Raw genomic sequence first — 18,307 nt, 5'->3', positions numbered from 1 at the left:
GCATGGATTTACACATGCAATTGTTGAGAAAGGAGGACACTGGAGGTATTTCTAGCACACTGTACCGTAAGCCCACTGCCTCCACTAGTTTGCTTAGCAACCGTTTTTGTTTATCAATCCATGTTAAAAATGTATCTGTCACAAGGGAATTCAATTGTACACACGTCCTAAGGAGAATTTGCAGTTTATCAGGCACGTGGCAACATACCCTAAGGGTATGTTCACACGGCAGCGTCCGTAACGGCTGAAATTACGGGGCTGTATTTGCCGTGATGGCATGTTGAGGCGCTTTTTGCTGCGTCCATTACGGACGTTAAATGGAGCTGTTTTTCCATGGAGTCCATGGAAAACGGCTCCATTTACGTCTGAAGAAGTGACAGGCACTTCTTTGACACGGACATCTTTTTTACGCCCCGTCTTTTGACAGCGGCGTGTAAAAAAAAATTACCGTCGGCATAGAACATCGTAAGACCCATTCTAATGAATGGGCAGATGTTTGCCGACGCTATTGAGCCGCTATTTCGGACGTAATTCGGGGCAAAAACGCCCGAATTACGTCCGTAAATAGTGTGTGTGAACATACCCTAAGGCTTCATGCACACATTGTGCAATTTAATGCGGAAATTCTGCATTAAAACCGCATCAAAACAGCAGATAAATGCAGGTACTTCTGCAGGTAAAATCTGCACTTTATATTGCGGTTTTATATGCATTTTTAGCTGTGGTTTTTATATTTTGATGTGGAAACAGGTGTGGATTTCATGCTGAATATTTTGGTGCATTTTTTTTTAAAATAAACTCATCTAATACAATTCTGAGATGGAAACGCAAGATAAATTGACAAGCTGCGGATTTTAAAATCTGCACTGCAGGTCAACTTAGGTGCCGAAAATTCTGCAATGCGTAGATGAGATTACTTGCAAAATCTTCATGGCAAATCTGCACGTAATACACATTGTGTGTATGTGGCCTCACAGTTTAATCATTGCAGCGCTCGTATTGCGCTGTGAGGAAGAGTCTAATGTATTCATGAGCTGCCGCTAACCCCACCCTCTCGCCGCATAGGAAGGCGGGGTAAGCGGCAGCTCATGAATACACTAGACTCTTCCTCACAGCGCGGTGTGAGCGCTGCAATAATTAAACTGTAATTTTTACAAAACTACACCACACAGGGGCACAACAAACACTCATAACGCTGAAATCAGCATCTTTTACTCTATCTTATGATGACTTCAGTGAGGGCAGTAAAAAGTTGGTGACATATGCTCTAAGATTTATGGTGATTACAAGCACTGGATGCCAGGCTATTAGTTGTACCCATTTCAGCAAGGGCACTTGATGTGACCGGTTTGGTTGCACACCTCTAAGGCCGGCACTGATATAGGTATCATGGAGCCAGCTGCACCCTGATGCCAATTTCTTTACTATAAATGATTCTGTATTATATATATATATATATATATATATATATATCTAGACAAGTCCTTTATTTTAAACATTTGACAAACAGTAGTAGCAAAGAGTTTAAGGAATGAAATATTGAGATGAATAAAGGTCACACTTTTTTTCCATTCCCGTGAACATGCTTCAATGTATAATATCCATTTAAATTATGAATTTGTGCGGTTACGTCAGTGGAAGTAATGTGTTATGTCTACCCAGCTCAAACAAACCAGGGACACATGGTGTGAGAGGAGGGAAATGGGTGTGTGTGTAAGTGTACAGAGTTGGTTCGGTGCCAGCCTAGATCATAGACTCAGACGCGTGGGATACTTCTGCCAGGATTACATTCTGACCATGAGACCTCTGCAGGAGACGTTTGAAGTCTGTCACTGAACCGATTGTGCGGTGGATAATTACATTATTTTACATGCTGTTAATGCGGCAACTAAATGCAATCACCCCCAATTCATAAAAATATAAACAATTTTGATTTGACATGATTTTTTTTTCATTAAAAATACAGTGATGGTTTAATTCGGAACATTGATAAATTAACGGTTGGATTTTTTTTATTTACTAGGGATTTCATAGAGGAAGGTCCGCCACTTAAGACTCCTCCGATATTTGCAAGGGCAGATAGACGTGCTGCAAAGAGCAGGTTTAACTCTGGAAAACTTAATGCAGCCACCTATTATATACGGTAGTTGCCCATTCATTTGAGTAGGCGCACCGAGCTTCCTCTGGTAATATTAACTGATATCATCAGAGGTTAGAGAAGCCGGGCCTGCGGCGATCAGTTGATCGCCAATGCATCTACATTCTAAAGAGTTATCCAGATTACAACAACCCCTTTAACAAACCCTAACAAAATGGAAGGATAAAATCTGGGTAAAAGTTTTTGTTATCGTCATTGCATAAGTATAAAGAAACTTCACAAAATGTCCTATAGTATATACATTACTTTTTCGATACAGAATCATAATGTGCACGATTTCAATATGTAAAACATACGATAAAAATATTTTGAATTTGGCGGCCACACATACTTCTGTAGCGCAATAGCTTCAATTACAACGATCAGGGGTTCAGACTTTTTATTTACCATGTGACATGGTCGCTTGTAAGTGAGACTCAATGTTATCTGCATGGTAGGACAGCTCGGTGCAGGGATTCTTGTAAACAACGCACCTCGCTTTTCGCCTTCTGTGGTTCGGAATATGAAACATTCCCGTGACAGTAGGTATGCGCTGTGAGTATCTGTATGATGAAGAATACCGGCACAAACTGATTTCCCTTCTAAATTGATTTTATTGACCTCCTCAAATTACATAGTCATTCTGCTGTTGTGTGACAAGTTGGGTCCACGGCTCTGGTAATTAGTGTGGCTCCTCGAGACGGAGCTGTAATAGATGCCTGCTGCTGTCAGACAATAGTGCTGAAATCCTCAGCCTCCTTCAATGTCCTACACATCTCAGAGTTTGCATTATGAAAGGGAAAATCTCGCCCCCACAGAGTAAACGTTCTTCGTTTCCTTACAGTATGTGTTGTGTTGCTTGCTGGAAAAGTTTCTGTTAGAATATAGGTTTCGCTGCAAAAAAAAATAAAAAGAGGCAAAATGTTAAAAGCAATAAATATCTAGATTTTTTTTGTTTTTAATAAATTCACTTATAGTGTAGAATTATAATATAATAGAACATGCCTGTGTTTCTTATAAAGAAAATAATTTAATCATATTTAAGTCACATATCCCATACGACGGAGAATTTACAGTAATACCCATCAAGTGAATTGAGCCGCAGTACTGAACGGGGCAGGGCCTGGAGTAGCATTGTGCACAGAGGGGGCTACGAGAGGCGTAGCTAAAGGCTCATAGACCCTGGTGCACAAGTTCAGATGGGGGCCCCTCAACCGCCACTACTTAGGACACAATCCGACTATGTTTACATTGTAATCTAATTTCATACAAAGGCTTATGGAGTTTTCTTCTGTCTGATTCTTTATTAAAAAAAATTGCCATGTTCTACCAGAAACCGTGTTGTGGAGGTTTTCAATGCTTATGGGGAAGACTCCATTTAATCTTTTTTTAATCGCTGTGCACATTATTCTTGTATTTTTATGCTGTGCATTATTATGCCTGTGCTATGACATCATTTGTGACATCAAATTCACTTTAGTAAAACTGTTAAATTTAGACATAGCTAATTTAATACTGACTGATGTGGAGTAATACGACATTTATGTAATATTTTACTACCACTCCTGTTACATCTACTTCATGGTTTTTCTCCTGGACCTAGTTGGTCAACTTTGTACACCCTTTTTCTGAAAAACTAATAAAAAAAGAATTGAAAATAAAAAAGGTTTTGGCTTAGACTAGCTTGTCTTAGAATTAGACTTGATTAACCGAATTTATCACACTGGCTCACAACTAAAACAAAAACCGTCATACTCACCTATGCCCCGTTACCGTGACGAATGGAGCGAATCAATGCCGACGGTATCCTTGCATAGGCCGGCGTGATCCAGTGACGTCATCACGCCTGCCTGTGCAGGGTTTCTGTGGCCCGTAGCCTAGTAAATGGCAGAGTAGAGAGATACCTCCCTGCTCTGCCATAGTGTTCAATAGTATCTTCATCCCGAGGACGCAGATACTATTAAATGCGGCATCACTACCACTGTAGCAGCCATAGCGGCTGCTAGCGGCACCACCACGAATGGAGGGCCCATGCCGCATTCCATCACGGGCCCCCTCCTGCCGAGGGCCCGTAGCAGCTGCAATGGCTGCTACAGCGGTAGTTACTCCACTGCTGTGACATCATTGTGACTTTTAGTCCTGTACTGTTACTTTACTTTGGTCATTACCCCTGTGGTGTGATATGACTTTTTACTATCCATTATGGCGCCCAAACAACAGTGCCATATGTTGCCAAATAACCATATATATTTGGCACTCCTTTCAGCAGGCTATAGCCGATCGCTGAGGGCGCAAACCCCTCAGGCTGTGTGTATTATACCTGTGGTGGGAAAGCATTACATGCATTATTTAGGGTCTATAACTTTGAGAATAAATAATAATCTCTAAATAGAGCACCAACATATAACATTGCGCTTTACATTTGGACAAGTAATCAAAACAAATGAACAAACAATAAGACAGAAGGAGAGAGGTCCCTGCCCATAAGAACTTATAATCTAAAATACAGAACCTCGCAATCGGTGGGGCCCTAGCGATCAGCCAATTATCACCTAACCTGTGGATAAATGTTAATTGTCCATTCGATGGCTCAAAGACAAAGAGCAATTAGTTTAAAGAGCAGTTCTAAATACTTGACTTTTTTAATCAATATAAAAACACAACCTAGCAAGTGCATTTGAGCCACATGATGTTGTTTATTTACAAAGTGTAATGTGTAGAATGTAATTTCCTAATGTATATTTATAGTAAAATACTTGTTTATCGCTGACCCCAATGATGCCTTACAATGAGTAGAGGTCCCACCTGTGGCACTGATAAGTGTAAGTAGGATGTTACCGCCTAAGACTTTGGTCCATATGTGCATATAAAACATGAATGGTAATTTTACCAATACTCCTATAATACCATAACTCATTCCTTATTATGAAGGTAGGAGTGCCTCTCTCTGGAGCCAGAAGATCATTTATAAGTGCCAGCATTATACCTGGCACCATTACTGTCTTTTATGGCTAGCATATTTCTGGGCTTAGCTATGGTGACTACTTAGCTTAAGTATTCCCGCTAAACTCACATAAAACCCATAGGAGGGATGACACCATCTCACTTTTTTGTGCGGCTTCAAGCGACATTACTGAATACACATTGGAGTCATGATCCACCCTAGTCACTTGGCTCAGTCGTGTAACATGTGCTTGTTTAGTATTCTCTAGGACAGATGGATATAACCATGGCTGACCTTAGAGTTTTGCGACTTGAGCGGTCGCACAGGGCGCTTCACTTTTCACTTCTGTAGGGGGCAGCTAATTGCTTGGGAATCCGAAACTTACACATCCAACAGCTACAGTTTGATTGGACAGTGGTTTTTTTAGGCAACTCTGGCGATGTTATTTGGGCACCCTGCAGCAATGTTATCTGGGCACTTTATCATTGTTTAATTTGGGCAAAATATGGTACGCCATAAAGGAATGTGTCAAGAGAAGGTACTTCATTGGGCACCAACAAACCTAAGGCCGGCCCTGGACTTAACACTATAGATTGCAAACTGACACCTGGCGGAATAAAATAAAAACAGACATGAAAGGTGACAGGCGTAATGTATTTTCTCCCCCAATATCTGACATGAAACAACGTGCGGGCACCCCTGTAATGCAGCACATGGATCTGTGATTTGTAAACTGTTCATTTTCCTCTAGGACTTTGGCTTTAAAATGATTTTGCCACAGAAAGCGGAGATATGTAATTCCCTATGAACATGAACGGCTCTTGACTGTTGTGATAAAGCAGACTATTGGTAACTAGAGTTCTCTCATCTGTGTGTTATCAGCAGTCTTATAGGAGCAGGAGTCATATTTTGTCTGGGGAGATATAACTCTTGGTGGCTATTACAACAGAGAAAATTGAACAATTGGTAAATAATGCAAAAGATAAAAGTGGCCTTTTGTGCTATGCTTCAAGGCATTTATTGCAAATATTTTATTTATATATTGCAATATTATTATTTTATAACCATTATCTATAAAGCAGCTGTAAGATTTAAAAGAACAGTGTACATTACATTGTCGTTTAGGGGAATTCTTTTATGTGCATAGCATCAAAGAAATTGGCTTTATATACGGTAGATGTAGGATAATAACCACAGACAAAAAACTTACGCCTAAAAATGTTTTGAAAAAATGAGGTTTATTTTACTTGTACGTATTTTGTGAACGGTGTACTCTCTCTTGCATGACTTCCTCTACATAAACACATTAGGGCTAGTTCACACGGCGGACTTTGCGTGGCGGCTCCCGCCGCAAACCCTGCTGCGGAACTATTCCTGCTGACGACAGGAAGATTCCTCCCTCCCATTGACATTAAATGCGAGGTTCGGGCAGAATCCACCCAAAGATCGAGCAGGATGCTTCTTTTTTGCGCAATCTGAAATAATCAGCTAGCGGGAAAAAGAAGCGTCCGACTCCCATTGAAATGAATAGTAGGCGGAATTTTGCGAATTCTGCAAAATTCCTCCGTGTGAACATACCCTTAAGTGTACCTCCTGGGATGGATGGATGGATGGATGGATGGACGGACCGTTCAGCTATAATATGAAAACCACCTAACCAATAATGAAAAGGTCTACGTCATGCCGCAAAAAAAAATAAAAAAATCTGACCCTTTAAAGCATGAACTTTACAAGACCTCTGTTTGGTATCGGGCACAAGACATTAGCGGCAGATCCTTTAAGTCTTATAAGTTGTGAGTTGGGGACTCCATGGATCGGACTTGGATTTTCCAGAACATCCCATATAGATGCTCGCCTGGTTTGAGACCTGGGTAATATGGAGGCCAAGTTAAGACCTGGAACTCTTTCTCCTGCTTAGAGAGGCCGCTGCTTTTAGGGAAAGCCATTGCCATAAAGTAGTGTATTTGGTCTACAACAATGTATAGGCAGGCGGTACATGTCAAAATATAATTCACATAAATGCCATGACCCAAAGTTTCCCAGCAGAATATTGACAGAAACATTACCCGGTCTCTGCCATCTCTACTCCAGGCAAGTGAGACACACGCACCCAGCCATCCACATAATGTAAAAGACAACAGGATTCATCAGATCAGACCAGAACAGATAGTGAAAGTTTGATTGAGGCCTTAGGGTTCATGAATACGGCAGAACAGAACCACATGGAGTCCTTGCCGTTCCATACTACGGCGCCATAGGCACTCAATGTGTTTCTGTACAGCGCTCCATATATCACCTAATACTGGAATTATGATGCTAAGCTTCTAGGGAAGAATATCCCCATAAAACAGCATCAGATGGAACATCATCCAACATTCAAATGAGAAAACAAACTGTATAAAATAGGAGACATAAGAAGGTACAGTGTGGCCCCATTGGGGGGGGGGGGAATTATTAAGACCAGCGTTTCATACGCCATTCTTAATGGAAAGAAAGAACCGGGGGTTAACTTCAAGACATTTATGAAGAGACAAAAGCCTCTTCATAAATGTGTTGTATCTTTCAGTGCCCCTCTCTGTTCTCCCCCTTCACCCAGAAGATTATAAAAAAAAACAAAAAACAACATGTCCTCACCTCACCACTCCTCTTCCCCCCTCCAGGTCCCTTCATTTTTCTAACGTTATCAGTGTTGCAATTTGCAGTCAGATAAACTGGCTTTTCGTGGTTGATTTTATGCGAAACTATCGATTATTTGTTTTAAATGAACCTCAGCTCAAGCAGAAGAACCGTGCTGGCTGGATGCCTAGATCCATGTACTAAGATTTTGTAGAAAAGATGGGTAAACCTAGCCAAAGATGTAAAAATAAGATGCAAGGCTCATTACAAGATCTTTGTTGTAATGGGCCCTGCAAATCTAAACATGATTGGGATGGCTTTTTCATTAGCTGACAGCAAGCAGAGATATTGAAAAATAAGCTTTACTTTACCTGTACGGCATGTCATCTTGTCGTAGCTCAAGGCACATCTGTGACTCAGAACCTGCAAACTGCATTATTGAGTCCAAACCTACAGTGGTTTCTGCATCGGCCTCGGCCTTTATAGACACATGGAAGAAGGAGGTATCAATTTCTGTCATGAAGTCTAGGACAAGACCAACTCTACGTTAGGGATAAAAGGAAATAAAAATCGATTACAATTGATTTTTTTTTTTATATAGGTAAAATTATTAAAATATATAAACCTCAGATGAAGGATATGTGCACGTTTCCAACCAAGCAGGGTTTTTTTTTTTTATAATTAGACACACAAGTGCACGATTTCTTACAGTACAGTTATCAGAGCTGTGTCTTGTAACGAGCCGTGCACCCGTGTGTCCATCACATGACCAGGACAGGTTTATTACAGTACAGTTATCAGAGCTGTGTCTTGTAACGAGCCGTGCACCCGTGTGTCCATCACATGACCAGGACAGGTTTATTACAGTACAGTTATCAGAGCTGTGTTTTGTAACGAGCCGTGCACCTGTGTGTCCATCACATGACCAGGACAGGTTTATTACAGTACAGTTATCAGAGCTGTGTCTTATAACGAGCCGTGCACCCGTGTGTCCATCACATGACCAGGACAGGTTTATTACAGTACAGTTATCAGAGCTGTGTCTTGTAACGAGCCGTGCACCCGTGTGTCCATCACATGACCAGGACAGGTTTATTACAGTACAGTTATCAGAGCTGTGTTTTGTAACGAGCCGTGCACCTGTGTGTCCATCACATGACCAGGACAGGTTTATTACAGTACAGTTATCAGAGCTGTGTCTTGTAACGAGCCGTGCACCTGTGTGTCCATCACATGACCAGGACAGGTTTATTACAGTACAGTTATCAGAGCTGTGTCTTGTAACGAGCCGTGCACCCGTGTGTCCATCACATGACCAGGACAGGTTTATTACAGTACAGTTATCAGAGCTGTGTCTTGTAACGAGCCGTGCACCCGTGTGTCCATCACATGACCAGGACAGGTTTATTACAGTACAGTTATCAGAGCTGTGTCTTGTAACGAGCCGTGCACCTGTGTGTCCATCACATGACCAGGACAGGTTTATTACAGTACAGTTATCAGAGCTGTGTTTTGTAACGAGCCGTGCACCTGTGTGTCCATCACATGACCAGGACAGGTTTATTACAGTACAGTTATCAGAGCTGTGTCTTGTAACGAGCCGTGCACCCGTGTGTCCATCACATGACCAGGACAGGTTTATTACAGTACAGTTATCAGAGCGAGGTCTTGTAACGAGCCATGCACCTGTGTGTCCATCACATGACCAGGACAGGTTTATTACAGTTATCAGAGCTGTGTCTTATAACGAGCCGTGCACCTGTGTGTCTATCACATGACCAGGACAGGTTTATTACAGTACAGTTATCAGAGCGATGTCTTGTAACAAGCCGTGCACCTGTGTGTTCATCACATGACCAGGACAGGTTTATTACAGTACAGTTATCAGAGCTGTGTCTTGTAACGAGCCGTGCACCTGTGTGTACATCACATGACCAGGACAGGTTTATTACAGTACAGTTATCAGAGCTGTGTCTTGTAACGAGCCGTGCACCTGTGTGTACATCACATGACCAGGACAGGTTTATTACAGTACAGTTATCAGAGCTGTGTCTTGTAACGAGTCGTGCACCTGTGTGTCCATCACATGACCAGGACAGGTTTTTATTCCCTTGAAGTAAACACTGAAGTTTTCCATTCAAAAACAGCAAGTAGAGATCTTGAAAAATGTGAGGAACTGATACACCAAATATAATAGAAAATTGTATAACTTTTCATTAGACAACGAAAAAACTATTTGCTCAAAACCCAAAATCATCAATGAGACCCTTTCACATCACGTTCAAAATATCCACTCTCCCATATGTCTTTGCAGAATTTTGATGTAAAAATTGAACAGACCTGTGAATACAGTATTATGGGGTACTAAGTCCTGCAGCTGCTACAAAATGAGACCCACTTCTAGCTCCTAGGACCCTCATGGGTAACTTTACACTACATCTACAATCAATAGGCTACGTTCACACAGGGTGGATACGCTGCGTTAAAGCAACAGCGTAAATGCCCTGGGCGCCGCAGGGAATTCCGGCCGAAAAAAACGCAACAAATTATGGTTCAGTTTTTTGTCCGGATTGTCCACTGCGGAAAACTGCACATAAAAAAAGTTTCAAACTTACTCGTAGCCATGGTGACGCGTTCCTCTGATGTCCTGCAGGCCGGCCTCCTGTGAAAACGTTCCACATGGGTCATCCCAGGAGGCCGGCCTGGACGAAGAAGCACAGAATTCTGGTAGAAGATTTATTTTCTCTCGGAGTTCCGATCTTTGCAGCAGATTTGCAGCTTTTCTGCCGCAAAACATCTGTTATTTGTTGCGGGTTGTAACTCCCCATTGATTTTAATGTCGAAAACTCACAACAAATAAGCAGCGACTGCCCAAATACAATTGACACGCTGCAGATTAAAAAAGACGCACCGCAGGTAAATTTCTGAGCGCCTTTTTGCTCATCATTTACTCCGCGTGTGGAGGGGATTTGTTCATAGTCATCCACTTCTCGGCTACTGCATTATGCTGCGGATTTTCTGCAACAAATCCATTTCAGACAATCCGCTGTATTTACGATGCGTGTGAACTTTTGCGGTGCAGATCTTAAAGAGCCGAAGGATTTCTAATAGAAAATGACTCTTTCAATGCTGATGTATTTGTCCTACGTATAAATAATACAAATCCAGACAAGACTTGACTGCAGGGACTACATTTGTGCTCAGAACTGTACAATATTGAAGTTTGTAAAATTTCGATGTGCACTAAAGGAAGGAATGGCGTAAACTGTACAGTAACAGGCTTGTAGAGTAGTAGAGGGATGACTTACATGATCTTTAACTGAACATGAATATACAGGAGGAAGGAATCCCACTAAAACCGGACAAGAGACCACGTGAAACTGATGGCGCAGACTGTCTATAAATATACGGTCGGATAGAAATCCTGTGAACAAGTCGTCGTATTCTCCCCTGAAATAAATGCTTCTAGGGGTAAGTACTTGTGATATTACGGCCTGAGCTGGAGCCGTGAATTTGTGTCTCTATGTAAAATCGGAAGCACATAGACGCACAGTATGGACCCAGCGTGACATGGATACTGAATGCTCTTAATAAAGGCCTGAATTCCATTTTAGGGCTAAAAATATTTTGGTTTTTGTCCCCCCCCCCCCCCTTTACCATCACTTTTATGTATGCTTTGTACTTGGCTAATAGGAGTGTTTCATTTAGGTCGACGGTCGGTTAAATAACTTTTCTTTTGCCAGTAAACGCCAAGCAGAGGATATTTTATCTGATCCCTGCCTTTAGTCCTGGCACTCATCTTCGGTTTCTCTCAGCCTGTCAACATTATCCTATCCCTGCCTTATGCAATGATATATATATATTACAAAGATGTGACACATTATTTAATAAGATAAAACATCACGCAGAGACTGGTGTTGAGTTAATGGGTTCACTTTCAAGTTTAAATCTCACAAAGATCATCTACAACAGCATGTTAATTTACAGCTCCATCAATTTAAAAAACAGCGGAGGAACAAAAAGTTCCACCGATGCAACAATGGTGCCCCCTTGTGGATAAAGTAAAACCTGAACGCCCAACTGAAGTATCTTCAGCGTGAAAAGGATTTCTCCACCTTTCTTGAAATTCCTTTACGTAGGTTTAGAGGGGTTTTACAGTGAAATAAAATTGATGGCCTCTGGAGAGGCCATCGATATCTGATCGGTAGTGGTCCAACTCATGGAACCCCCACCAATCTGCTTAAAGGAGTACGCTGCTTCCCCTTTATTTCTTACACAGCCCGATTCTGTACAATGCCAACACATCCCTAGCGGCGGAGCACAGTATTACAACTGCCTCCCATTCACTTGAAGTTTTCAATTCCCCTACAGCGCCACCATTTGTAACGCATGGGTCCTCCAGAGAGAAAACTTTGTAGCCACTCTTATTCTTTACTGTTACCCCAATAAAAATCTATTAAAGCATACATAAACAATGTTAACATAATTCATACTTGGTATTGATGTTGGTTTTTGACTGCTGATCCCAAATGCTGACATCAATGTTGGATGAGATATCTAGTCCAAGTGCAACCTGATACTGGACAATGGCCTGGAGCCCGGACTGCAGTGGTAACCACTAGAAAATGGAGCAGAAAAAAAAAATATTCTCATTAGAGGCTTATTGCAAGAAAGGAATGTAAGAAAGTAGAATGCAATACAATCCGTAATACACTCCATCTGCCGCCATATGGTGGAGAAGAATACCTTAATGGTCCATGTGAATCCTTTAGTAAAATGAAATATAGAATCTGAGCCACAAGAGCCACAGTATGGACCCATAGCGGTTTATGAGTACTGCCTTTCTTATAGACTAATGTTCCCTAATACGGCCGCGTGCAGGGCCCCTAAAACTGCAAGCAGCCCCTGCAGATATTACAGGAAACCACGGGACAGGACACAAAAGCTGCAGGACACATCACACACGTGTTCTAGCTGCAACTAGGTAGAAATGATGATGTAACTGGCAATAATAATCATACAAGAACATGCAGCACCCAGGGCTCACTGCAGCCAGTATAGCAGAATAAAAGCGGGTGCTTAGTCTGGTCAAGTTTCCACCCCGGGTGTTAGATTTTCAGATCACTGTTGGTTTTCAGCAATATGGCAACCAAACAAAGAAGGTGAAGGACCGGGCTCATAGTTCTGGCTCTAATCCTAGAATATGTATTGGCCTAAAAGCACTACTACCACATGAGACCGTCCTGTTAAACTGCAACGTATAGGTAGGGAAGAGGGACCAGTGCGGATGAATCAGCATAGAAATAATAAAACCGGATGAAAGTCAGAGTTTTGTGCACAAGGTATATACTGAGGAAAACTAAGTCCCGTACAACGGAGCTGTGGGCACTCTGCATGCCTGTATGACCCCTTCAATGTGAGAAAACCTCTATAATGCGGCATCTGATGGCGCATGGCATGTTTTTGGTTTTTTTGGTCAGATTCCATATACAAATCAGAGGCATACAGACAGGGGCGGACATATCACCGGTGCAGCCTGTTTGGCTGCACAGGGGCCCGGAAGAGGTGGGGGCCCGCACAGCTGCCCAAAAAACTGTGCACGTAGATTGGGACGTAGATCGTCACGGCCGTGCGGCAGAAGGAGGGGGGCCTTTCTTCCCTCCCTGTGCACTTTCGGCAACTCAACGATCGGACCCCCTTCCTTCACACATGTTATTGATACCATTCACTTCTATGGGAGTAACTCCAGACCATCTAATCAGAAAGTGTCTGGAACGCAGCGGGAGCCGAGAAAGGCAGAACAAGGTTTAGGGGGCCCAGTTCTAGAGACAGGTGTGTGTCCCAGAGGTGGGACCTGCATCTATCGGATGTTTATATGCCATAAATGTCCAAGATGGGCAAACCCCTTTAAAGTTTTCACTCACTGTGTGGTCACCACACTGTGATGTCCCCCATAAGAACTGTATGGGGTGCACTTCACCACCACAAATACACTTATTTTATTATTGGTTTACTACTTTGGTTATAGTATTTTTTTGTATAAAGTAACTTTACTTATACTAGTGTATTGGTTATTAGAATTGCAAGTATTTATTTAAAAAAAAAAAAATTAAACTTGTCTGTCATCCCTTCCTCGGTCCAGCACTATTGCATTCCTATAGGTGAAGTATTGCATGTTAGTCGTGCTTGATAAGTGACAGTGCAATGAGCAAGATAAAGTCATTATAAGTCAGTTACACGAGTGCTTTGTGTTATACTCAGTTGTTAAAGAGGCTCTGTCACCACATTATAAGTGCCGACTGCAGAGGGCCCCTGTGCAAAGAATGTGCCTGGGCCCCCCATAACCTGACTACGCCCGCGCGCATGTAAAACTATACAAATCTATAATGCACATTTATTACTAGTTTAGAACACGAGTAACAAACATGAATAATGCAAATAATTTCCATATTTAAAGAGGCGCTGTCACCAGATTATAAGTGCCCTATCGATCATTTTTGACCAAGTTATAAACAATTTTAGATTTATGCTAATTAGTTTCTTAATAGACAACTGGGCGTGTTTTTACTTTTTACAAACTGGGCGTTGTGTAGAGAAGTGTATGACGCTGACCAATCAGTGACCAATCAGCGTCATGCACTTCCCATTGTTCCAGCGTGATTGTGCAGTGATTGTTTTTCAAAATAAAAACCACTGTTATCTACATTACAGCCGATCACATTATGTAGGAGATAGGGCACTTATAATGTGGTGACAGCGACTCTTTAAATATGACAATTATTTGCATTATTTATGTTTGTTATTTGTGCTCTAAACTAGTAATAAATGTGCATTATAGATTTGTATAGTTGTACATGAGCACGTGCGTCGTCAGGTTATGGGGGCCCAGCCACATTCTTTGCACAGGGGCCCTCTGCAGTCGGTGCCCGCCTCTGCATACAGCGGTACAGTAGGGTCTAATGCACAACAATCCAGCGAGGAGTACCACTGCACCAGACTCACGATTCTTCAATCAAACATGGCTTTGATTTTGCGTATCTTTGTATCATGGAATAAAAACACTATTGGAGTAAAGAATCCGGAGTTTGGTGTAGTGGATTGTATTGTATTGTATAGTGGGGGAACGGTGGAATCCAGCACCAATGGTGCAAATCTTCTCACACTGGCGGTGCTAAGGAATATTGCTGCATATTAAGGGACTAATACACGGACAGATTTCTAGTCCAGACTTTTTGCAAAGTCACTTCATTTTTTGTTTGATACGTTATTGCAATAAAAATGTGACCGTACCTGAAGATAATCGACCATCAATATATTCCCTTTGACAACATTACTTGGTTCTCCACTGCTTGAAAATACTTTGGACACTAAATCCATGTACCCACTGAAAAACACAACGGGTCGCAACTGAATGCCTAACAAGATAGCGGACATGCCAACCATTGCATCCTCTCCTTCATTGTCGGTTTCTCCGTCTCCCATTAAGGATTCCAGACCGTTAGTTTCAATAGATACCTTATGAAGAAAGAATACAATATAATAAACTCAATAGTTAATTGAATTAAATAATACAAATAGTACCTTGGGCAGGCTGAAACAGTGGGTATTGGTAATGCCAGGTTTACTTCCTGTTCATGTAAGTAAAGAACTATATAACAGGGTTGGCACAGTGTGGATCGGGGGCCATATGCTGGTGTTGGGTTTCTGTCTGTGGCTCTTGACTCTTTGACCCCATGACAAACAAGAAATTAGTGTGACAGACAAGGACACAAATATTGTCTTGGAATACCATTAACTGCATTGACACATGAATAATCTGCTGTGCTGCGTGCTTATAGGACTCCATGACTTGAGGCGATGGCAGCTAGCCATTATGGTGGTTCACAAAAGTCAGTGTGCCGGCCACCCCTGATATAAATCAATGGTTTACTGGCATAAATAACGGATATATACTTGCAAATGAATTCATAGCTGACCTGCATAGCCTTAAACTGGTGGTGGTCATTATACAGGGTGATATCAGATACGCTCCGCTTCAATAACCCAGACTCCGTGAACAAAAGATCCAGACCATAGGTGGACACGGCTTCATTGGTGGCTGGAAAACATCAAGAAACGTGTTAAGAAGGAACAGGTCGTTCCCTTAGATCTTAGAGGACAGTCAATACATTGCAAGAATAGGTTCTTAGGCTAAATGTACAGAGGGTTGGTAGAGCCTCATGTGCCCAATTCATTCAGTAGGGGTGAAGATATAGGATATGGTCAGGCGAGACAGTTTGCTTCCACCGTAAGCATTAGAAAATATATGCCAATGCCAGACAACAGATGCGCTGTCCCTGCATATGATTTTGAAAGCAATATGCAGCCTTTACTCTGGCATTTGATCAGAAGGGTCTATTCACACAGTGCATTGAACTCATGTTTTTTAATGCATTTTTTTTTTTGCAAAAAAAAACAGTTTGATCGCAAAGTATAGGCTTAGTATTCTAGATCATCCTCTATAATAAAATACATAATAATAATAATATAATCATAAGTCGCAGCCGGGCAATGCTCCTGCAGCAAAGTTACGGAGTATGATGATAATGGAATGTGACTTTTTCTTGATGAAAGTTAAATCAAGAAATTCAGAGCGGACAAAAAAATAAACTTGGACTAGGTTATTAAAAAATGTTTTTTTTTTAAAGAAATTGGCACCTGCTAAGCAAAAACTTGCACCACACCCAAACAATCTTTACCCTAGAAATGTAGCAGAACTGAACTTGTATACTATCTAGAGCATCGGTACGTTGTAATCATGTGGTAGGTTTACTAGCATGTTTATTTAAAACCAAACACACGATACAAGTTCTGCAAGATGACAAACTCTGCTCAACTACATCTGTAGCTTAGATTAATTTTAAGTTATTCAACAAAATACATACCAGATAAAAGTCCAGAAAACATAGTGGATCTCCCTGCTCGCACGGTTGTCCAATAGTCATTTCGATATCCATCTTTAAAAGGGAACTTCATATTTTTCCTATGTAGCAAATGAAAATGTATCCATTGAATTTGTTAAGTAAGTGTAAGAGTAAACCACTTAGCATGTTCTGCATATTGATCACTAGATCTTTACTTTATCACTACCATTTTTCCTGACCCTTCTAGTCCACAACTATAAATGTTCTATCGAACAATGCCTGAATAATCTTGGTACTTCTAACGCTCCACAGTGTTCTGTATTCCATAGTATTGTAAGATTTACATTAACTGTTGATGGAGCTTCAGTTTGTGATGTAGTTTGGAGAGAAGTAGCCTCGAAGATTCGTTGTCCATGAATTCCAGAGCCGCGAGGATGCTGTTGAGGTCCACCATAGAATAATCTGCAGACAATAGCGTCTCCGCTGCCATAAGCCGACTCTTTTTATCATACACTTGGTGTGTTTGATGGAGGATTTGCCTCAAGGTGTCCTTCACCTCCTAAAATCAAAAGATGAATTATTGCATGCATGCAAACATTATGTACTATACTGCAAAGGAAGTGTCCTTCAGAAAACATGGCTAAATACCCAAGAATTGAACACAGTAATTCCACCACTATATACAAGGGGGGAGCGCTGTGTGCACTATATACAAGGGGGGAGCCCGGTGTGCACTATATACAAGGGGGGAGCACTGTGTGCACTATATACAAGGGGGGAGCGCTATGTGGCCCTATATGCAAGGGGGAAGTGTTGTGTAGCCCTATATACAAGGGGGAAGCGTTGTGTAGCCCTATATACAAGGGGGAGCGCTGTGTGCACTATATACAAGGGGGAGCGCTATGTGGCCCTATATGCAAGGGGGAAGCGCTGTGTAGACCTATATACAAGGGGGAAGCGTTGTGTAGCCCTATATACAAGGGGGAGCGCTGTGTGCACTATATACAAGGGGGAGCGCTATGTGGCCCTATATGCAAGGGGGAAGCGCTGTGTAGACCTATATACAAGGGGGGGGGGAGTGCTGTGTGACCCTATATACAAGGGGGGAGGGGAGCGCTATGTGCACTATATACAAGGGGGGAGCACTATGTGGCCATATATACAAGGGCGAGCGCTAAGTGGCCCTATATACAAAGGGGGAGCGCTGTGTGGCCCTATATACAAAGGGGGAGCGCTGTGTGACACTATATACAAGGGGGGGTTGTGTGACACTATGTACAAAGGGTTAGGGCTGTGTAGCACTATATACAAGGGGGGGCTGTGTGGCGTTATCCACAGTGGTATGTGTGTGGCGCTCTCTACAGGGAGCTGTGTGTAACACTCTCTACGGGGGGATGTGTGTGGTGCTAGCTATAGCGGGATGTGTGATATATACAGGGGGCTGTGTGTGGCACTATGTACAGGGGGTTGTGTGTATGTGGTGTTTTACAGTCTATGGTATTATTATATTCAGGCGCGCAGTGTTTAGTGCTACTATATTTAGGCACAGTATCTGGCACCATGATAATTTTATTTTCGTTTATAGGTGTGTAAATGTTGGAAAAGTGAGGAGCCGCAGATATCTGAGTGGCAAATTCTGCAGAAATGGGTCATGGCCGGGAAAAGTCATAATGAGCTCTGGACCGGATGGAGAAGAAAAAAGAGGGG

The 18,307-nt window shown here is 42.0% G+C and overlaps 1 protein-coding gene across 3 annotated transcripts in view; it reads right to left on the bottom strand.

Annotated features, from left to right (window-relative positions):
- Window positions 1–2,731: 2,731 nt before the first annotated feature.
- Window positions 2,732–18,307, bottom strand: part of LOC142663222 (microsomal triglyceride transfer protein large subunit-like) — a 72,343-nt gene continuing 56,767 nt past the window's right edge. For all 3 annotated transcript variants that reach the window (XM_075841695.1, XM_075841696.1, XM_075841697.1), the window contains exons 12-18: window positions 16,945–17,159; window positions 16,622–16,719; window positions 15,674–15,795; window positions 14,988–15,212; window positions 12,191–12,315; window positions 8,069–8,239; window positions 2,732–3,031 (exon numbers count right to left, since the gene is read on the bottom strand). In XM_075841695.1, the coding sequence (XP_075697810.1) occupies window positions 2,866–3,031; window positions 8,069–8,239; window positions 12,191–12,315; window positions 14,988–15,212; window positions 15,674–15,795; window positions 16,622–16,719; window positions 16,945–17,159 (1,122 nt within the window). In that variant the 3' untranslated portion in view covers window positions 2,732–2,865. The remainder of the gene's footprint in view (window positions 3,032–8,068; window positions 8,240–12,190; window positions 12,316–14,987; window positions 15,213–15,673; window positions 15,796–16,621; window positions 16,720–16,944; window positions 17,160–18,307) is intronic.

This window comes from Rhinoderma darwinii, chromosome 11 (assembly GCF_050947455.1).
Source record: "Rhinoderma darwinii isolate aRhiDar2 chromosome 11, aRhiDar2.hap1, whole genome shotgun sequence".
Lineage (NCBI taxonomy): Eukaryota > Metazoa > Chordata > Amphibia > Anura > Rhinodermatidae > Rhinoderma > Rhinoderma darwinii.
The sequence above is the reverse complement of the archived record's forward strand: the minus strand, read 5'-3'. Positions and strand labels throughout refer to the sequence as shown.